Source organism: Rhamphochromis longiceps, linkage group LG13 (assembly GCF_057381845.1).
Source record: "Rhamphochromis longiceps isolate RC_006_pf linkage group LG13, R_longiceps_female_GT1.1, whole genome shotgun sequence".
NCBI classification, from domain to species: Eukaryota; Metazoa; Chordata; class Actinopteri; order Cichliformes; family Cichlidae; genus Rhamphochromis; species Rhamphochromis longiceps.
This window is the reverse complement of record NC_140569.1, coordinates 24,819,126-24,842,041: the sequence shown is the minus strand read 5'-3', so window position 1 is coordinate 24,842,041 and position 22,916 is coordinate 24,819,126. Positions and strand designations below refer to the sequence as shown.

The 22,916-nt window shown below is 41.2% G+C and overlaps 1 protein-coding gene and 1 long non-coding RNA gene across 3 annotated transcripts in view; one reads left to right on the top strand and one right to left on the bottom strand.

The window, feature by feature from the left end:
* The window catches only part of LOC146655910 (uncharacterized), a 46,256-nt gene extending 24,063 nt beyond the window's left edge, over positions 1 to 22,193 (bottom strand). The window contains exons 1-3 of one of the 2 annotated variants that reach the window (XR_014914387.1): positions 7,726 to 22,193; positions 5,506 to 5,611; positions 794 to 953 (exon numbers count right to left, since the gene is read on the bottom strand). This is a non-coding gene — a long non-coding RNA (uncharacterized LOC146655910). Of the gene's footprint in view, positions 1 to 793; positions 954 to 5,505 lie in introns of both variants that reach the window. The other variant, XR_014914386.1, reaches the window with a different exon arrangement.
* LOC146655911 (transmembrane protein 121) lies at positions 950 to 5,036 on the top strand. The gene is made up of 2 exons (XM_085428645.1): positions 950 to 1,749; positions 2,033 to 5,036. Exon 2 carries the CDS (start codon positions 2,239 to 2,241, stop codon positions 3,187 to 3,189), a length of 951 nt encoding a protein of 316 aa, XP_085284771.1. The 5' UTR covers positions 950 to 1,749; positions 2,033 to 2,238; the 3' UTR covers positions 3,190 to 5,036.
* Positions 22,194 to 22,916: the final 723 nt, after the last annotated feature.

The window sequence follows — 22,916 nt, the reverse complement described above, 5'->3', positions numbered from 1 at the left end:
TACCTCCCCATCTCTTCTCACCCCTCATCTCTTTGGGTTACTGGCCCTGTCTTAGTCTCCTGATTCAGTGCTCCATTGGTAGATCAATAGAAAGGCTCTCTGTCAAGAGAGGCGTTGAAACCCCCCCCCCCCCCCCCCCAATACCCCCCATCTTCCTCTCTTCAATCCCCCTCCTACCCCCACCCCAACCTCCCCATGTCTCCCCAGATGACTGCAGACACACATCCTCCTGGGAAGCTGGCTTTCTACATCCCATACTGGAGAGCATCTCCCCCCCTCTCCTCTCCGGATCACTTTTCATCTCCATTCACCTCGAACTTGGGAGAGGTAGAACTGCACGGCGCCATAATGGGCTTTTTAAAGAAGACGGAGACCGGAGGCTTTTTCTGGGAGCCAAAACAGAAAACAGCCCGAGAAAATAGGATATCAGTGCAAGACACAATGTGAAAAGCAGAAAGGGAAGTGAGAGAGGTAAAGAAAAAGAAAGGCAAGGGAAAACAGGATGAGAAAAAGAGAGAGAAGTTGTGCATTCAGCTAAGCTGCAGAACGCTGGCTCCCTCCCCAACCTCTTTCCCACCCTGCTTTTCTCCACCCCCTGGAAAAGTGTTCTGTCTCTCTCTCTCTCGCTCTCTCTACCTCTTTTCTCTCTCCTCTCTGCAGCTGTGGTCTGCTGAGTGTCACCTCCACACAGCAAGTGCCTTTACTTGGGCAGAACAGGGAGAAGGAGCGTAGCTGTGAGAGAGACACACGGAGAGAAAGGGGGAAAAAATCTCAGGAGTGTGTCTCAACGCACCAGAGGAGCATCTCTCTGACTTCGGAGAGGGCTGAAGAGCGCACAGAGACTGACGGGCAGAGACAAGCAGCGGCGTTGGAGTATAACAGTGCTGGTGGTGTTGGCAGAGCACGCCGAGTGGACACAGGGGAATCCACCGGCGCTGTTGATCCTGGTGTCCCTGGCAAGAAAGAAACAACAACAAAAAAACTGCTTGAGCGGGAGACAGAAAGCGGTGCAGCAGCCAGGATCTCGCCAGGGGGGCAGCATTTTACAGCGACAACGAAGCGTGGAGACAGCTGAAACCTGCGCGCAGACACATTCTCTCTCCCTCACACGCGCGCATGCACACACACACATGCAAACAGTGAGTGTGAGCGAAAAGGGACGCTCGCAGTGCTTTCAAAAGAGCCACAAAAATCCTTCTTCTTGTGAAACGCACATACTTGCACAGGAAAACAACACAAAACATTTCATCTTCTTCGGCCAGGGATGGTGGATGATGAAGGAGAAAACTTCTGGAGAGGAAATTGTCTTTGAAGCAGGACTTACTGCTGAGGTTTTGTATTTTTAATCAACTTTGTCACCACCACCCTGTTTTTTTCTTTTTGAAGTTGGGGCATTTTAAAGCCTCCGTCTAAGCACAACAACTAAACAACCTCTATTCTTAGAGGCAGAAATTGAGAGCTGTCTTTGTGACCATCAAGATGTCTATTCCTGATTCGGTCTGATTGGTAAGTGGATTATGACGGCAAGATTTGGGGATTTTTCTTTCACCTGAAGAAAGAAAGAAGGAAAGAGCGACAGAAACCTATCCATGATTGGTGGATTTATGGCTGTCAGAGAAGGAGAGGATCCCTTGCCTTTTCTCCTCTCTTCTCCTGTGGATTACAGATGGGCTTTGTGATCTCCCAGTGCAGTCTCATGGATGATCGCTCGCTGCCAGTCATTAGGATAAAGTACAAAGAGGGACACAAGTGAGTATTCAGCTGGATTTTTATCTCTCCAGCTTAAGCTTGCATGAAAACAAGGGTGTCGAGAGTGAATCTGTAACGAGAGCACATCGCAGCAGCTTTTCTCTTTTAATAAGAGAAACTGCAACTCGCTGATTAAACTGTGGTGTTCCCTGAATAATTATCAGAGCGTAAAAAGGTAGGCACATCCTGAGATATTAATTCACAGACAAGTGAAGCTGTATGTTTACAGACCGTTTACCAATTAACACAATTTACTAAATGAGGGGTGCTGTCTACCCGGCAGGTGGCTTGGGCACAGGCGGAGATTGATTGAAGTGATCTGTGTGAATCCTATTAATGCATCCTGGATTGTGGCCAAGAAAGAAGCAATGGAGGGGAACACCGCTGTCTAGCAGCGCTATCTGATCTGCCTCTCACTGGACAACTGAGGACCCTCTGCACTCCCTCTTCAACGACAAACCTCCTCTTCTTCTTCTCAGACAGGCAAGGATGGTACCCCCGCCTCCCACCAACAAACCCCACGTGTGCTTGTCCACCATTCTGATCATGAGCAGCATGGCGCTGATTGATGCCTACCTGGTAGAGCAGAATCACGGCCCCCGCAAGATCGGCATCTGCATCATGGTGATGGTGGGAGACATCTGCTTCTTAATTGTCTTGCGTTACGTGGCAGTGTGGGTGGGCGCCGAGGTGCGCACAGCGAAGCGAGGCTACGCCATGATTCTCTGGTTTCTTTACATCTTCGTGCTGGAGATCAAGGTTTACTTTGTGTATCAAAACTACAAAGCAGACAGGAAGAGCTTGGACGCTCTCGCGAGGAAAGCCTTGACCTTGCTGCTGTCTATTTGCATCCCAGTGCTGTTTGTGGTGCTGGTGGCTATCGACCACATGGAGTATGTTCGAGCCTTCAAGAAGCGCGAGGAGATCCGTAACCGCCTCTTCTGGGTGGTGGTGGACTTGCTGGACATACTGGACATCCAAGCCAACCTGTGGGAGCCACAAAAGAAAGGGCTTCCTCTGTGGGCCGAGGGCCTGATGTTCTTCTACTGCTACATCCTCCTGCTCGTGCTGCCCTGCGTGTCCTTGAGCGAGATCAGCATGCAGGGCATCAACATTGTCCCCCACAAGATGCTCCTGTACCCCATCCTCAGTCTTGTGACCATTAACATCATCACTCTGTTCATCCGCGGGGGGAACATGCTTTTGTACAGGGACGCCAGGGTATCTGGGATCCTAATAGGAAAGAACATCTTGGCCATCATCCTAAAGACCTGCAGCTTTGTGCAGTACAGGAGACAGTTGCAGAACGCTCCTCCCGCCTTCGGGGTCGAGCTGCAGAAAAACTCAGTGGCCCACGCTCGCCCTGCCCCCACCCCTCCTCAAGTGGTAATGCAGGACCAGACACCCCTCCCCGAGGTGACTACTTGCGAACACACATGACAAAACAGCGGGGCGAACCCTGGAAATGTCAATACAAGTGTATATGACCCTCAGGACGCTGGCGGGGCACAGTTTTCCACACCTTTTAGGGCATGCGAACACTCATGTGAACACACGGGAGATCAACATCTCCTCTGATGCTTCATGGCACAGAGAACACTGCAGACACTTAGTGATGATAGAGCGTCGGATCCAAAGCTGTCATTGGTGCAAAATACAGTATTATTTGTGACTTTGTTAAAGCGTTTCCTCCAGTAAATCCAGTTACCTGTGTATTTTTTCTAATTGTACAACTGAAAGAAAAAAGAAAAACAACCTATTGCAACTATTGCAAGATTAGAGGAATATATTTTTGAATTGTGTGTGTTGCATTCTAATCTTAAATTTAAGGGTCTGTGTGGTGTGGTGTGCATTTTCTGTTCCTCGATTGTTCCTTGTAGTCGAGGGCTTCAACGTGTCAGATTTAGAGGGAGCAACCAATGAGAGAATCAAACAGTTAAAAGCTTTCTCTGGAAAGAAGTGTTTTTATATGTGATTCTTTGATAAAGTATTGTGTACAAGAAAAAGGCTCTCCTGCGCTCTCACTGGCTGTAAAAGGGGTTTTTCATAAAGGCATTTGAAAGTTACTGGACCAATCGACTATATTTCACCTTTTAATTAAAATTCAGCAAATGTTCTTTAATTAACCTGGGATACAAAGAAAGACAGACAATGATTTTTTCCCCCCTTTTCTCACTCTGGTTCAATCTACAATTAGAGGCTGCTTAACTGGCAAAGTGGTGCCTTTGCAGTGTCATTCATCTTGAGAGTGATCATACATTCCAGGGTGGCAATTTTGGGGGACATTTGAAATGAATTATCTGCACAGTTATGAACCGTTTTATCACAGCAAAAGGCTCACTGAGATGCAGTTAGCCACAGGATAAAGTACACAGCCGAGGGCCGGCACTGCAGACGGATAAATGATTCCCAAATAAGGAAGCCCGTTTAATATCCTCCTCAGGCAAACAGTAACTATCTGTGCTTGCGCTTCGTGGCGGCAGCAGTTCTAAGCACTGTCATTTTGTTCCTCACACAAAAGACAAAATGGATACCTCGGTCCAGTGATGTGAATCCACGCAACAAGCCAAGAAAACATCATGTCTTCTAATATGATAAATCTCTTTCAGCCCTCAGCTCTCCGCCACCAGTTGAGTCAGAGCTGGAGCTTGTTTGCAATTTCAGCGATGGACACGCTTAAATTTTTTGCTAAATCTCAATATGAATGTCAAAGACAGAAAAAAATGCTGGGAATGACATATTTGCTGCAAAGAATATTTTTTACTGGGCCTTCGCTATCTATCCGAAACATAAAACTGAAGGTCAGGTGCTTTAATTTGATGCAGTGCACAAATGACACTGGCAGAGGTGCCACAAAAATGTGAACAATGTTTTTGCAAAAGGTTCCTGCTCTTGTTCTTTTTATTTTATTTTATTTTTTTGCATAATCTTTCTCACTGCATGCATAATGTAAAAAGCACAATGATTATCGAAACCAGTGTTTTTTATCTATGCAAGGCTCAGTTACAGGAATGTAGCAGCGTTTGGTGGCACAAAACAGGCTGTTGCATTAAGACTGCTGCAGCTAGCATTATTTTGTCAGTGTTGTTGGCTTGTAAAATTACAGCATCAGCAATTTGGACTATAATACACAATTGAATTGTATTGTTTTTGCAGAACTGATGCAATGAAAAGAAAGCATTCATCCTTTAAAATAGTATTTGTGATTTAAAACAATGATCAAGTGTTTTTTTCTGAAACTGGCAGCCTTACATCTCTCGCTGTATGGAGGACCACATAACAGCTTTCTATTGGGTTCTACAAACAAAAGGAAAACTGCCATTTTTGCAAAAAACAAACAAACAAAAAACAAACCCAAAACAAATAGTTTGTTGTATAAATCAAAGCATGAAAATCCCTATATAAAGGGGGGCCATTCTGTTCCTTTCCAGCATATTTTCATCTTTTGACTCCAGTAGAGTAGCTTTGCATAAGTCACAGGTCAAAAATAATTCTTATTTCTTACACAGCCCCTCACTTCATCCATTCTCTGAAACCCCCCCATTCCCTTTCCTTTAGGACTACTTTCTTATGACTCTCTGCCCTTTTCAAACAGATGTTTGGAGCAGCGGGTGGATGAGGAGATCCGCTCATTAACATCACACGCAGCCGAGAGAAGGAAAAACTGCATTTTTACATACACTAATCTCCTTATTTGAAACTTATGATGTATTTATTTAAAATATAAACATTCATCACTGCATGACATAAACTCACCAGCCAGTTTGTTAGGTACACCTGTTCAAGCTCTCTATCCATCCATCCATCCATTTTCTTCCACTTATCCAATTCAGGGTCACAGTTGGGCTGGAACCTATCCCAGCTGTTTTAGAATTGGGGGGGCACATATCGCAAATTTATCACAGGGCTATTACAGTCCTCATTAATGCAAATCTCTAATCAGGCAGTCACATGACAGCAACTCAGAAGATTCAGGCATGTAGACATGAAGGTAAGGGAAAGTTCAAATTGAGCATCAGAATGGGAAAGAAAGGTGATTTAAGCAACTCTGAATATGGGATTGTTGTTGATACCAAACAAATGGACTGAATAAATGATAAATGGACTTATATAGTGCCGTTCTAATCCATTTGAGTGCTAAAAGTTCTTTATACGACATTTTCCATTCACCCAAGCACTTTTTTCTACATAAGCGCTTTCTATCTAACAATCACACTCTGAGAGATGCATCAGAGAGCAACTTGGGGTTAGTGTATTGCCCAAGGATATTTGGAATGCAGACTGGGAGCAGTCAGGGATTGAACCATCAGCCTTCTGATTAGTAGATAACCTCCTGAGCTGCAGCCACCCCTTAGTAGTTCAGGATTTTAGTATTTCAGAATCTGCTCATTCAATCGATATCTAGGTTTTATAGAGAATGGCATGAAAAACAAAAAATATCCACTGAGGATAAATCCCTCAATGATGTCAGAGGAGAATGGTCGGACTGCTTTGAGCGGATAGGAAAACAGCAGTATTTCAAATGAACCCTTCTGCATACCTTGTTACAATTAAAGGTATGCAGAAGCAGAAGACCACAGCAGGGGTCATTTGATATCTGCAGTAACTGTGTGATGCTATAATGTCAATATGGTCCAAAATCTCTGAAATGCCACCGTGAATCTATGCCACGAAGAAATAAGGCAGTTCTGAAGACAAAGGATGGTCCAACCCAGTACCACCAATGTGTATCCAACAAAGTGGCCAGTGAGTGTATATGTTACAGAAAATACAGTACTGTTCAAACATCTTGAGCCACCTCTTATTTCTTTATATTTTGCTTGCAAGGAGCCAGACAAAGTGCATTTGAGCAATAAGCTTCTATAAGCTTTCTGAAGGTTATTCAAACATTTTCTTTGGACATTGGCTACTTTTTGTAAACCTATTGTCTCTCACCATTTTAGAGGTCTGTTAAGCTACTTAACACAGACCTATGACTCATTCAAGGATAAAAAGAAGACATCTAACTCGAGGAATGAACCAGTGTTGTGTCTACACGTAACAGAGAACTTAGCAGAGAGCCAAATTTAAATTCTATCTTTAGGCACTTTGTTACTTGCAGCCTGTCACAAAAACAGATGATTTGTTTTGATTTCTTTAGTTGAATGTAATCTGAAAAATGCCAAAGATAACACAGTTTGACAGGCACAAAATACGCTGCCATGTTCTACAGTATGTTGACTCCTCTATGACAAGAACTTGGTGCCAGTGGGAAGGAAAAACTCCCTTTTAACAGGAAAAACCTCAGGCAGAACCAGGTTCAGGGAGGGGCAGCCATTCACTGCGACCAGTTGGGAGTGGTAGATGGCGAACTGTAGATGGATCCACTTACTGTGGACCCATCAGAAATGGTCTCAGTGAAAGGGTGGCTGTCAAGAAGCCATTCTTAAGAAAGAAAAACAGGGAGAAAAGACTGAGGTATGCCAAATTACACAAGAACTAGACTTGTCAGTGACAACAGGCCTTATGGAGTAATAAGTAATGACAGAACAAAAGGCAGCCAACATCCAAAGAAGAAGCTGAATGTCCTTGAATGTCAAGAAGCCTGGAGAACTATTTCTGAAGACTTCTTAAAGAAATGACACGAAAACTTGCCTAAGAGAGTTCAGGCTGTGTTGAAGAATAAAGGTTTGTCAAACCAAATACTGACTTTAGAATTGTACCACAAACAAAAAGCTTACCACTTATCTTGTCCAATTTTGAAAACACAGACTACAAACACTATGTAATTAATTAATTTCATTCTTCTTTTATGTAAAAACAAAAGAAAAATGTAAACGGAGAGAACGCATTCTGCAACTTCCATTCATCCTGCAGTACCAAGATTATTTCAGGACTCCTGCTTCCTAATGACAGAGTACAGGCACAGATTTCAAGGGTGAAAGACGAGTGCAATGCATAAAGAGCAGAGAAACTGGAGAGTTTAGGGCTACATACCTGCACATGCGCGCACTCATTTGCATTATCCAGGTTCCAGTTCATGTGACCTGCATGCCATTTGACTGTGTGAAGAAACAACTGAACACACTGTGCTGAGGAACGTTATGCAAATTAATGCTAAGATTCAAACTCAGGTCCTTCTTGCTGTGATGTGACAAGGCAAGGCAAGGCAAGGCAAGGCAAGTTTATTTGTATAGCACAATTCAACAACAAGGTGATTCAAAGTGCTTTACAGAGACATTAGAAACAAGAACAAATAAAAAGCATGATTTAAAATTGAATAAAACAAGCAAATAAACTAACTAACTAACTAATTAACAAACAAACAAACAAACAAACAACAGTATATAACTGAACATTTCTGACACCCAACAAAGCACACTCTCCTTCCTTCCAAGTAAACTTCATGCACAGTCCAACTGCGGCATGTTTAACACGGTTATGCTTTGTTTCACAATAACAAGTGATTTTTTTAAAATTTATTTAAAATTATGCATATGGTGGGTTGCCATCAGTGCGACCAGATGATGTAGTACAGTCACACAGCAAAACCAGATGGCTGGAGAAGTGATAATGAGCTCATTCTGGCTTGCTCCAAAAGTCTTCACTTGCTTACAGCATGTAGAGTGTTAAATCAAACATAAATAGAATATCAGTATATCTATTCCTCTGCTATCACTATATAATTGCACATCTGGCAAATTACAAAAAGCTTTTATTCTTTTTTTTAAAACTTCTAATCATCTGCAAAGCACTTACTACTGTTTATGCCAGCCTAGGTTTATTATCTTAAAATGGTTTTAAAAGCATGAAGATTATCTACACCTTGAAAGCCCGGCTGTCCCTTTGGGCATTCACCCAACCCAATCAACCCCCACACACCACTGCGCATCACCCGTCCTGCACTGCCAGCTCCTGAATGAACGTTACAGTCATCCAGATGACTGTGGGGGGTTTTTTTCTTGATTTGCTTTGCACTCTCAAATGTTAATAAACTGGAAAGGCTGCACCTCCACACTTACTACATTAACACTGACAAAGCAGCCCATGCCAAGCGAGCGAGCGGGGAAGACAAACAGCTGCAGTAAATTCACAGCCTGACCTTCGTCAGTCTTGGATGGCGGGTAACAAATGTATTTTTCCATGGGATGCATGTTAGAGCACGAGGAGGACAAAGCGGCGCAGAAAAAGAATGGTCACCGAGTATTGATTATGCTGCGTAGAGGATAACTGATATTAGATTTAAAAAGGGCCACTTTCCCAAAACAAATAACGGGGATGTTATTTGGATACAGGAGATTTATTGCGATGCTGCAATACCGTGTGTATTTAAAGCTTCTCTGTGATGCTGCAACCAAACAGTGGTGCAGTCAGTTCACGTGATTATGGATGCTTTAATCTAAAATTTAGATGCTGTGCACATGAGCAAAGCAAAGAAAGGTCACAAAGTCTGCAGTCTGAACTCATCCCAGTCCTGCTAAACACATGTGCGCGCTCTGATTTTCCGAGCACGTGAACATTAGCTGTGAGCAACATCCTCAAACAGTTTTGCTGAGGAGTCGTAATTACCCGCTTTTCACTCGAAACACTCGTGCAACTTATCTTTTTCAGCACATTCAATCACCAGATTACAACCAGCGTAATTACAAAACAGATTCCTCACACATCCCCTCAGCCACGCATGCATGAATTTTACGAGGAAAGAGCCGAGGGCACGGTTGCTATTCGCAATGCCCGTGCAACAGGGAAGGTTTCGCTATCTTGTTCGTGCACAGTTCAGCGAGGATTAACAACAGCTATGAAGTGTGAACCCAGCAGAGGATCAAGCCTGTGACTCGCAGCTACAGTATGATCTTTCTAATAATCAGGTCACTCTGCTGGACTGCCAGCAACTTTCAGTCGACCCAACAGGGAAGCCAGGTGTCGGAAATGAGAGCCAGTCGCTCCGAGCGCTGTGAAGTGCTGAATGTAAATGTGAATTATGAAGAGCTGTTTCAGTATTTTTCGACTTCTTGGCAGTTTTCGAATTTCAACCCAAGCAATTAGCCAAGTTTTTGCTAAGACGCTGTTGACATATGAAAGCTGTAGATGGTTTACAGCTCTCTGTGTTGTTAACAGAATATTTTTGATTTCTTTTCTAGGAATTAGTGATGATATATATCCATCCATATTGTTTTGCTGTGAGATATATTTGCCCTAGAAATGCCTGTTTACAAGCCAAGTGGTACTTGGCAAGTGTTTTGGGGTTTGCAAGTGTTTTGGAGTTTGCAAGTGTTTTGGAGTTTGTACGTGCTTTGTCTCTAGGGGCCACCGTACATTACAACTACCTGCTCTAATTAAATGGGTTGCCAATTGCCAGTAGAACAGAAGAAGACGAAGAAGAAATTACATAATACTCATGCTGTGAGACAATGCATAATAGCAATACATAAATATTTGAAAAGAAAAAGTGGTCAATCTGACCTGAGTCCTGGAGAAAATGCCGATCCAGATGAAGGCCCTGCCATGAGTGGTGGTCAGAAGAAAGCAAAAAAGTAATACTGGGGACAAACAAAGCCAATTCCGCTGTACCTGGTGAAATGATCAATATGCTTTTTGTGATAGTTTTTTTTGGTGACTTTTTTTAAATGTGAAATATGTGCCATGGCTCCAAAAGGTTGGGACACACTGCTGTAAACTACTGGAACACATTTATTGTTGACCTGAGCTTCAAAGGGAACATACTGTCTAAAAACACTGAAGTGGCTTTTTACTCCTTGTCCACGTTGGTTCTGGCAGGAAGCATATTGTCAGTTCCACCCCCTGCAGTTGGTAAAGCTTGCTCTGTCAATCATTTTGATGAGCTGTCTACCTTGAAACAGCATCCAGGCCAAGGCTGAGGAAAATGGCATCAAAAAGTCACCTCAGGTTTTAATGAAACAGATGGTGAGTGAGATGGCGAGTGCAGGTTTCAAGAGTAACAACAATGATTTACCTCAGTCGACCACTGATGTGACCACTCTGTGCTACATGGCCACAAAGCAGCCCACGGCAAATGGCTTTCAGCCCAAAGCGGACAGGGGTTTTTGTTCAGAGGGCTGTTTCTGGCACGAAGGTCAGCTGAGCTAGTTAGCATGTGATACATGTTGCCCAGCTGCATTTTAATTAAAGGAGTTTTCTCATATTTGCTATTATGTTCATCCTAATAAGGCCAATCAGCCACTGCATTTTTTTCACAGCATGCAGCTGGAATGATAGCTGCAGTGAGGCAGTTATGACGGCACTTTCATTTTTGGTTGGGGGCAGTTCTCAGCTGGCTCCCGAAAGATTAAATGGAGCCTCACAGAGAAGGTGGGATCTTACTTATAATGAAAGAACTGACGATTCGAAGTATGAACTAAAAATGTTAATGTGCTCAGTTAAGGTGAAGCTATTAGTAATAAAGGATGAGGTCTAAAGAACTGCAGTAAAAAGGGTTAAATCTTTTAGTCACATCGGATGTCGGTTTCGTGCATCCAATGCATGAAACCGACATCTGATGATTGAATAATGATAATGATAGATTGCATTTATATAGCGCTTTTCGAGACCCTCAAAGTGCTTTACAATTCCACTATTCATTCACACACTGGTGGAGGCAGCTACAGTTGTAGCCACAGGTGCCCTGGGGCAGACTGACAGAAGCGAGACTGCCATATCGCGCCATCAGCCACTCTGGCCAACACAAGTAGGCAGTAGGTGAAGTGTCTTGCCCAAGGACACAACGACCGAGACTGTCCGAGCCGGGGCTCGAACCGGCAACCTTCCGATTACAAGATGAACTCCCAACTCTTGAGCCACGATCGCCCTCATTGAATCATTAATACATTGTTCTTTTGGGCATATGGAGACATTTTTTAAAAAGTGCTACTGTTGTTCATTCATGTCATTATAACACACTGTTTACTGATTTGTAAAGGCGCATAATGACAACTCATTAATGTAATAACAACAGCACTGTAGTTGATACCCACAGCACCTTTCAAAACAATGTTACATCGTGCTTCACAAAAGACTGTATCATCATCTACTGAGACATACTGGTGAGAAAGCACCTAGTGTAAAACTTCAGAAATATTCCTTCAAGATGGAAGGAAAACTTAATTACACGCATAAACACACTGGATGAATCTAATAACTGTGCATTCATTTAAAAAACATCAACAAATCGTTTGCTGACAGATATATTCATTCATCCAGGATGTAGAGCAGCACCATGTCACAAAAAGGAGCATGTTTTTCACTGGAATCATACTCGTTTAAACGTTTTTGAAAAGTTATCTTATGCAAAAATGCATGAGATGATTTGCCATTTCACAGTAGGAAATATAACTTCAGTCCCCCCCAAAAAGTTGTCATGCTGTGTAATGTTGAATAAAAACCGAATGCAATCATTTGCAAATCATGTTTTATTACCAATAGGACACAGATATTGTGTCAAATGAAAATTTATATCTCATTTAGAATTGGATTATGGCAAAAAAAGGTCCCTCAAAAAAATGTGTTTAGCATCTTTTCCATCCGGTTTATAAACATCTGTAAAGTGAGGAGACCAGATGCCGGGCTTCTGAGCCATTCTTGTCTGATAAAGGATTTTAGTTGCTCGAAAATCCTGGATCTTTTTTCTCATATTTTTTGTGTCATGATGTGCCAAATGTTTCCAGCTTGTGAAAGGTCTGGACTGCTGGCAGGCCAGTTCAGCACCCACACTCTTCTGCTGTGAAGCCTTGCTGTTGTAACAGACACAGTATGGGATTTAGCATTGTCTTGCTGAAACATGCAAGGCCTTCCCTGAAAAAGACCAGATGGATGGGGCATATGCTGCTCTAAAACCTGATTATATCTGTCAGTATTGATGGAGCCTTTTCAGATGTGCAGGCTGAAAATTCCATAGGCACTAATGCACCTCCTTACCATCAGACATGCAGGATTTCGAACTGAGCACTGGTAACAAGCCAAATGACACCCTTTCAGTCCAGAGGACGCGGTGTCATGTCTCCAAAAAGATTTTGATTTGTCTGATCATAAAACAGTCTTCCACTTTGACTTAATCCATTTTAACTTTGCTTTTAGACCTCAATAGTGAACTAACCAACCTCATTTATGATTAACAGCATTTCCAAGATTATGATGCCAACATTGTGGACAGAGACATGGTCATTTTAAGAATCTAGTGTTTTAAATTCTCCATAGCACACGTAAAATAGAAGTAAGATATACAAAAACCGTAAAGAGCTTAAAAATGTCTACTTAAAATAAAAAAAGCAAACAAACAGGTGCTGCTCAAACTAATCTGTGTATGTGGATGACACGTTCTGTATACATTGTTCACAACCGTGTGATTACAGTATTAGGGGTTATAATCTTAAAAAAACAACAACAAACAAAGACAATTGCATTTAATTCCTTCTTTGCTATAATCTGATCTATATATCAACATATATTTCCAACATATATTTCATGTGGAAACAATGTCAAGATCCAGTCATCTATAATTAGGGAAATGATCTCAGGTTTTAATAATGTGCTTAGTGGGCTTAACATCTGTGATTTTTTTTTTTTTTGCCTGTCCCATTTGGTTCTTTAGCCATCAGAATTGTTGTCTGAAGACCAACAAGGATACCCAATGGATTTACTTTGCCAAATGGATCATCGTGGCATTGCCGTATTGGTCCATTTGGTCGATCTTTGTTTTTATTATTTATTATATTTTATTTTCAGATGTTACAGACGGGACAGACATGAGTGAGAGATAGGAAAGGGAGAAAGAAAGAGGAAGGAAAGGAAAAACAGAAGGGGAGAGGGACAGTGAGAAAGGGGGGGAGAAAAAAAATAAAAATCTCCTGGATCACCTGTTGAGAGAAGAATAGAAAACAAGCAAAAAAAGACAAAAAAACCAAAAAACAAAGCAACATACTAAACACAACACCATCGCATTAATCTAGCTAAGTGTAAACAGCAGTAAATACTAAATATTCAATGTTGTTGTGCAGCACGCAGGACAGATGTGCTTCGAGGTAGCAGCCAAGAAAGGTGTAATTTGGGTCTACGAGCAGTGAATACCCGTGTGCATACCTGTGTGGATCAGCGCGCTTGTATTCCAAAGGTTTCTCCATGTAACGATCTGCTAGGGAGTGTGAGGGGGGCCACAGCCCCGTCCTCCAGGGTGTGAAGCAGGTATGGAGGAGATCAAAACTCCAGACATCCAGAGGCCCCCAGAACACAAGAAACCATGGAAGACCAACAGAGGGGCAGCCGCGCCACTGTTCCAGTAAGAGCTGAGGAGAGTCCCAGATGAGGGTTCACTCAGCAGCCGCGGAGCAGAAGCCAGGGGGAGTTGCAGTGACGCGCCCGTGAGCTCCGCCGTGTGATTTTTAATATTTTTAAGCAGAACATTACGGAAGAGAATTAGGGCCACTGGAAAAAAAAGTGGGTACGTTTCTCTCTCTCTTTTTTTCCCAGAATTCTGAGATTAAAGTCAGAATTCTGACTTTTTTCTCCGAATTCTGACTTCTGACTTCTCAGAATTCTGACTTCTGAGATAAAAGTCAGAATTCTGACAGAATTCTGAGATTAAAGTCAGAATTCTGACTTTTTTAGTTTAGAGCCTTGTTTTTTTCCCAGTGGCCCTAATCCTCTTCCATAGAACATTCACATTAATAATTAATAATTAATAATGTTATTATTAATATAATCTTGTCATTATGTTTTAGCCAACTCATAGAGCCAACATAATATTAATTAGCTAAATAGCTACAGCTGATTAAATGGGATATTTAAAGTGGTAAAAATACCCAGCATTAAGAAATCCTGTCTTTTAAATTGCAACAAACTGTGGAATTAGTGGTAATTCTGTCCTTGTCACTGTTATTGTGTGTGTGTGTGTGTGTGTGTGTGTGTGTGTGTGTGTGTGTGTGTGTGTGTGTGTACACGTCTCAAAGAGAGTGTAAAAAAATCAATATAGTCACTTGGATGCCACTCATTAGTTTTTGAAGTATACATTTGAAAATTTCGGACTCTGGCATATTTCTATAAGGGTTGCATGGTAGGTTATCAGCGAATGCTAGGAAGCTTAGTTAGCAAGCTGCATCTATTAGCAATACACAGCAATGCACAGACACGGACATCAGGTGATATGTTCTAAGTAACTAATAAAACTCCAGAATTTTACTTTAAAAACTGAAGCACTTCTTGGTTGGTCTGTACTGCCTTCATGCTATTTGTCATATAATTACAATAAAAACGCTCCAATGCACCAAGCGTGCACACAGAACCTGGCAGTGACGTGATTAGCAGTGAAGCAAAACAGATGTTCAAAAAGACAGGAATACAAATTCAGCTCACATGAAATAAAATGCAGGAATTTTGATGAAATAAAAATAGCTAACAGATCAGAAACACAAAGTTAGTTAACATGAACAAAACAGGTGATTAAAGTTTGTGTTATTTGCTGTTAGCTGAAGTCAAAGAAGCGGCATCCCTATAAATCAGGGGTGGGGGAGCTCCAGACCTCAAGGGCCGATGTCCTGCAGGTTTTAGATGTGTCCTTGATCTAACACACCTGATTTATATCACTAAATTACATCGCCAACATGTCTTGAAGTTCTCCAATCATTTGATTCAGGTGTGTTGACCCAGGGTGATATCTAGAACCTGCAGGACACTGGCCCTTGAGGCTTGGAGTTCGCCACCCCTGCTATACATGTATGGCTTTGCACTAATTGCAGCTTGCAGTCACCAACTCATGCGTTTCCTTGTCTTTTCCAAATTTTTTTTTTTAATTATATAACTTATTTAGACACTTACCTTTGACATTTAAAAAGATAAGTCTCTGGATGTCTATATATTTGTATATATCTCATGCTGATTGGTCAGATCAGAATTTAAAAGTGTTTTAATGGCCAAACAGGTTCAAACATTTTCTAGCCCATAACTGTGTCTATATAACCAATACAATGACAATATGTAGTTTGTTAAAGACTTTGGACCAATATTATATAGTCATTTCTTGAGTAAAATATATTTCACACTATTAATACACAAGTTACTTTATAGGGTGTGGATAATTGATAGCTACACCCTTTTCACGTGTCTTTATTTTGCTTGTACTTACTATGATACTAGCAAAACCTGATATAATCACATAAACATAATAACACAGTAAAACATATTGCTAGATTTAGCACAGTCAATCCTTTTCAACAAACCATGTCTGATGTTTCTGCAACAACCCATGCAAAAATAATGTTGAAAAGTATATGAATACAATCATCACAGATTCATATTTGAAATGTCTGCCTAGTTTGCTAATTTGATTGTAGTGTTTCTACTAAATTAATCAAAACAGTGAACTTCTGTTTATTCAAAGAGGTACTATTCTGTAGAGGTGCTATTCATTGTGATATCCAATTTGAAACGAATGAGAGCCTCCATTATGTTTTCCATTATTCCATTGTTGTGCTTCGTTCTACCTTTGGTAAGAGATATTAAATTATTTTGGGAGCCTTTCCACTGCACTAGCTCAGCTCCAGCTGTCTATGTCAGGTTACCTGTCAATCAAAAGCTATGCCTCGAAGTCCAGTATCCAAATGGAGGAGTTATAAAAAGAATTCGCTCCCCTAGAGTTGTTATGAATGTGAAATATATTCATAAAGGCCAAACATATGTTTTGTAGCAGGCTGTTAACGTGCTTTTCAATACTATGAAATTGGGCATTTTAACACAGGTCTAATTAGCTTCAAGTAGCCTCTACACAAACTGAACCAAGAACTGATTCATTTTTCAGCTCCAGAGGTTGCCACTTGGTGTGTCACAGCCAGCAAACTTGAACGTGAAAAGAAAAATCAGTTAAACTGTGCATGCCTCTTGCTTTGAGTGGTTCTCAACCGTGTGTTTTGTGACTCGTTTTTTGTATCTGGATGAGCTTAGTTGTTTTTTTCCTGCCTTTTAAAAATACTCACAAACTACACGTCATATCTCGACAGAAGGATCAGATTTATGTGCAAGATTTCATATATTACAACTAGACAGTCTACTGGTATGGGCCTAGTAGCTTTGCTCTACTCCCAGATTTATTTTTGTTCAACATTATTAAAATGAGAAAGGTTGTAGTGGGTGAAAGTTTGGTTTTCAAATATGGAAAGTAATAACCAGGAACTTGCTTAATCTTTTCACGAAATATTAAATTAAATACTACACTGACTTACTTTTGCTCATAGAACAGACACTTCAGCTCTTTTCTCTTCACTGTTTCCAAATGTTAAAAAAATGAGACTGGATGCTTGTATCCGCTGTAAAGTGCTCTCACAAGCTCCACACTGTATTATGTGAGATGCAGGCCTTACAAACACACAAATCTACAGCTTTGATGTAGCGTCAAAAATGTTGAGTGATCAGTGAGTGAACTGTGGAGCATCCATTCTATAGGGACTAAAGTGATCTCTGAAAGTCCTGCATCTTTCCTTATCTGCTACCAAAGTGTCTGCAGTGAAAAGCCATTTAATATTGGAGCTCTGTGGAGTTTTAATGTTTTCTTTTTTTCATTGTATTTTGATTTATTTGTTGACTTTTTGAACTCTACAAGCTAATTCTTCAGACCTGAGAAGCCGAGACCGCTTGTGTGGAACAGCAGAATAGCTGAAGCGAAGTCCACCATCTACAGACCTTGATATTTTTCTCTGGTGAAGACCAAAACAGAACTAAAAGGTCAGTGAATATTGGACTGCACCTAAACCTCCGTGCCCTTAATTTTCACTTCACTACATGAACTATGAAGAGACCATTTCTCATTTTTATAGTCGGCAGAACTACTTTACTTTTTTAACAAAGGTTTGGCAGAGCACACGAATCCCTAATTACAGGCTGAAAATATGTCATGAATAAATCATGGAGTAGCAATTCAAAATGTTTAAGCCTGGTTCTTCTATTCAACCAATAATTGTTAAAAAAAAAAAAGGATTCCAGCTCTCACTGGTCTGATCCTCCTCTACAATTAATCCACAATGATGTGGTGATGCCTCTTCCACCCTGGAGCAGAGTTATGAAATAACAGAGCAAATGAAAATGGGTGATTTGTTGAATTTTATTATTGAATTAATTTTAACATTATATAATGGCTGGAGGCTAATGACACAATCACTGTAAACATCGGTTGTTGTTTCTGGACTGTGTTTAATACCTTTTCCTGGCGACTGAGTTTACAGTGATATTGTCTAACAGTGTTTTTTATTTCTGTGTAGATTGTGAAAGGTTAAGTAACACGCCATAAAAGTTTGTTACAGTATTTTTCTGCAATAGTACACATACTTGCTTTGTGAATTCCATACCATGGGCCACACATGCACACACACACACACAGGAGCCATTGGTTCATTGGTTAGTGGTCTACTGCCCATGTAAATGGAGGGCTTAAAAGTAATTTGTCTTCTTCTTGCCTGCCCTCGTCTTCCTTGTCGTGCTAAAAGGAACACCAGCAGGAGGAATGTATAGGATTAACACCAGTCTGCAGGCTGCGCGATCAAGATGCAGCTGCAGATGTCAATGTCAGTCTGTTTAAAATCAGGCAGTCTTTATTCCACAAGAGCTCTGTTAACTAAACTTGTTAGTTCTTTCTTTTAAACCATGGTACACTACCCTGTTAAAATGTTCCTTTGTTAGCACAGCGAAAAAAGTGCATTTGACAGACTATTTCTGATATATATTTAAAAGCAGTAACACACTGACATTTATTACTGGAAAACAGGAAGGAAAATAGCAGTTTGACTTTGGTTGGATTCGAATTATCCACAAACTTAACAAGGCAACTAAGCCCTATCCTGTCATTAGCCACATAATTTAATGGGAAATATTAGCACTTGCAAAGTTTCAGGATAAAAAAAGTTTATCAAGGTTACTGCAAGTTTGATTCCTTCCAGCTGGCCTTTCAAATAGCTTGCAGAACTTGGTGCAGTTATAGTATGGCTGTCTGGAGTTATCTTTAAGCAATTTCATAGTGACTCCACACAATTAGCTTGGTGAGTGAGGGGCTGGGCGATACAGGAAGCTGAAAGCAAGTTTTGATGACGCTTTGGGCATAAACATTTCTCAGGCATGTCATCCAGGGTTTTAAGAAGGTATATAATCAGCTATTCCTGTCATGCATTGAAGTAGAAAAAACAAATTTCGTTAACTAAAAACATTTTGAACTTTTGTTACTTTAATGAGAAACTCTTCCCCTTTTGAGGACTTTGGTTCAAGTTCACTTAAATTATATGCGAGAAAGAAGAAGAAAGAAAGGAGCACATGGATTACAGGACTTACTGTTGGTATATGACAGTAGCGAGGCTATATAAGAAAATCGTGTTTAAAAAAAAAAGCATGAAGGCGACAAGGTGTGGGCAGAGAAGTGAAGGTGGAGGAAGAACTGCCTGTTGTTGCTGTAGCAGCAGATGAGTCAGAACTGGATAATCGGCTATCGCAGTCTCAGCTGCAGGAAGGCTGGTGAGAAAAGAGCTGGTGAGTTAGCTAGCTCGGTGGGTCTCAGATGTTTTTGATCAAGTGAACACAATCTATGAAATACGTATCTCCAAAGTGCACCTTTACATAGGATTATAACTGTGTGAATCAATAGAAAAAACATCCATTCCCCAGTGGGCACAGCACACAGGCTGAGAACCGCTGTGGCACTCACTGTGATGCTAATGTGGAATAAGGCTTAAGTGGCTTTGTCCTTAAACTGCCCTTTGTAGAATTTCATTTGCAGGTCCTCAAGTGATAATTTGGTTTCACTGAAGCACATATGTGAATCATTGGTATCTTTTCAAATGATCCAGCAATTGAATGTTTTCCAAAGGATAAAAACTTGAACACAATTGTACAATAAGAGAGGATGAGCTTATGAAGACAGATATAATAGATATTACCCTGCTGTAGGTGAATTAATTAGCAAAAAAAGGAAAAAATGCTTTTATATAATCTGTTACTGGCCAGTGTCTTCAAATAACTTCTAGAAACAAACAAAACAAAACAATCAATAAGTAAGATTTGTCATCTAGTTTAGCTTTTTTTGCGTGTTTGTTTGTTTGATTGACCAGGACTATAGAAAGGAGATGGGAACAGAAGGTGATGAGGGAGTTTGTTGAGAAAATTGTTAAATTATTGGGTGAAAATTTAAAGATTTCTGGGCTGGGCTAAGCCCGTGATGTTTCAGGATACTAATAAAGCATCTGGACTCTTCCAGGATGTTGCCTTGAGTACTCCACAGGGGATTGCACCACCTGCTACAATGCTCCTTGCTAAAGATACTTCTTTAAATAAGACTACTGCCAGGCTGCAGGCTGGCTCCTTCCTTTTTCTTCAGCTAAAACACTCGTTGGCTTTCACTGAGAAAAGGTGGCGAGGCTAAGCTGTGTTGAGGTTCACCGCAATATCCAGAGGTCTCAAACATACAGGGTGTGAGGTGCATACTCAGCAGCTCCCCAATTACCTTAATCAGTGTCAGGGATGAAAACACCAAAGCTCAGGGAGCTGAAAATCAGTGTGGAGATGCTAGCTGGTGACACGTTACTGTACACAGCTTTTTTAGTACCTTTCTACTTATGAAACTATAACTAAACTAAGGACACAAAGAGGAGGCATGTTGATCAGAAGAGCAAAATACCACAAACCAACAAATATATTTAGTGGGACTCCCAATTGTTGCCCAACGATTGAAAACTCCTTAAAAGGTACAGTGTGTACAATCTCACCAGCAGCAGATTGCAAACTGCAGGATACTGAATTCTGTTTTCTTAATCCTCACAACTGAAGTGCGTAAACCTATCTACAGTACGGAGGCTGCTGTGGGACAACAACTCTTGCCACGGTTCACCTGTAGTGAGTGAAGGCTGTCAGTCCGCTGTTTACCTCAGTTGGGCGTCCGTGTCTGTTTACTGTAAAACTTTGTGAAAAGAGTCCAATATGTGTCGATGAGTCAGTGAAGCTCACTTCTGCCTAATGACAGCAACAGCTGTTTATCAGAGGGAAAGTGAGATTTTTAGGGCACTCAGCCCTAACATTGGCTAATATAATGTTGGCTTTTGGTTTGAAAAAGCTATTTCTAATCCTAAAACTAAAGGTAACCTAGAAGGCATAGTACATATGTGGCTGGTTATTAAGTAGAACAGCAACATCCAAGTCTGCCATCCTGTTATAGATGGTGGCGCAACATGGCAGCTTCCACGAATCAGCACTCGCTCCTACATATTTTATAATGCATTAACTTTAAGTTTATGATAATTGCATCAATATGTTGGAAAACATTATTACACACTAGCTAACGTATATTTTTGAGCATGGTGGTTTTTTCTATTAAATAACGTCAGAAATTACTTTTTTTAACTTTAGTCCACTGGATATGTAAGAAAAGGGTAATAATCTAATAAAATTGTACGGTATAAATATTTTAGAAAACCATTATAAGCCATCCCTTGAATTATGTTTCCATACAACTTTGTTTTTTTGTCATCAAGTAACAAACTCCTACATATATGTAACTATAAACAGATTATGGAAGGTTTGGTCCTTTAAGACCATTTTTGACCCCTGTATAAGAGATGAGGCAGGAGGCTGCTGATCACCAGAGCCTTATTAATGTGAGGTGAAACAGTCAAAGGTGTATCAGCCAGTTGTAAATGGCTATAATATATACCGTCAGACTGCCAGGGTGGTATAGATAAAGTGTCCTCAGGAGAGAGCTGGGACAGCTTAGAGAGAGATAAAGGAAGATGGGCAGCTTGCAGCTCAGTGCAGGAATTGAGAGAAAAGGGAATGATGGCTGCTGGTGTTCACAGAAGGCAGACCAAAGAACTTGTATACACGGAGACAGCAAGCAGAGCTTTCTCAGGCCAGCGGGATGAAGGGAACAGACGGAGGATGAGTCAGGAGCTACCAAAACAAGAATGACCCCACTTGCCGAGATGTCTCCTGGGAAAAAGTTTAGCCAAGACGGGGAAAGGGCAGGAGCCATTTGCCTGCCACCGCTGAATCTGCCTCGGTATCGATGGCTATGTACTGACATTCTGTAACCTTCTTTGTGTCTGTGGACACAAGGGGGATTATTTATAAGCTTATTAAACCATAAATTCTGAAACAGTGTTGGACAATGAGTAGGAGGCATATATTAAGCTGCCAAGTTGCCAAGCTGATAAAATAGTGTAGATAAAAGGAGGCAATCATGCACCTCATGCTTTGATGAGCAATATATATTCCAGATCACAGCAGGCTATGTAGAAGTCCTAGCAGGCACTCAACTGCTTTTTCTCCAGAAGTCATTCACTTCCATCTTTGACACCAACATGACCTTGTAAGATTGAATCGCTCTATTTGACAACTTCCCCATGAACCCATGATTGCGTAACCTGATTAGTGAAAGTAAAGTAGGAAATCAAGATGAATCAGAGGGTAAGGGTTGACAACATAATGTGATAGAGACAAGGGCCCTGTGCTTCGTACGTCGCTTACTACATCCAAGATCAAATGAAACATCCAAGACCAAACCATCGCGCTAACCGTGAGCGCGCTAATCCGGTTCCCCGAACACACCTGCTGTTGACGATTAGTACAGCTGGATGAAGTAATGTGCGATCACTGGGTGCCGTAAAAGGGGATACGCATCGATAGCAGAAACAGTGATCGGCAACCCTCTGATTGGTCGGCGAAAATGTCGAAGGAGTGCGCTCGGCTCGGTATTTTTCGGCAGCAGAGCAAGAACTCCTGAGTGAGGGATTTCAGGAGTTTCAGAGTTTAATCAGAACGCAAGGGAACACTGCAAAGGCTGCAAAAGCAAGGAGAGAGGGCTGGCAGAAAGTTGCTGACAAATTAAACTCGTAAGTAATTTAATAATAATAATAATAATATATTGGATTTATATAGCGCTTTTCAAGGCACCCAAAGCGCTTTACAATGCCACTATTCATTCACTCTCACATTCACACACTGGTGGAGGCAGCTACGGTTGTAGCCACAGCTGCCCTGGGGCAGACTGACAGAAGCGAGGCTGCCATATCGCGCCATCGGCCCCTCTGGCCAACACCAGTAGGCGGTAGGGTAGATTTATTATATTACACTATATTATCCAATATTATATTACATTATATTATATTGTTATATTATATCCTCTTTCACATTAGAGCCACAACAGGACCCACTAGAAC

What these genes read in the sequence shown, in the direction of transcription:
- LOC146655911 (XM_085428645.1), top strand. Translation starts at nt 2,239, where the DNA reads ATGGTACCCCCGCCTCCCACCAACAAACCCCACGTGTGCTTGTCCACC.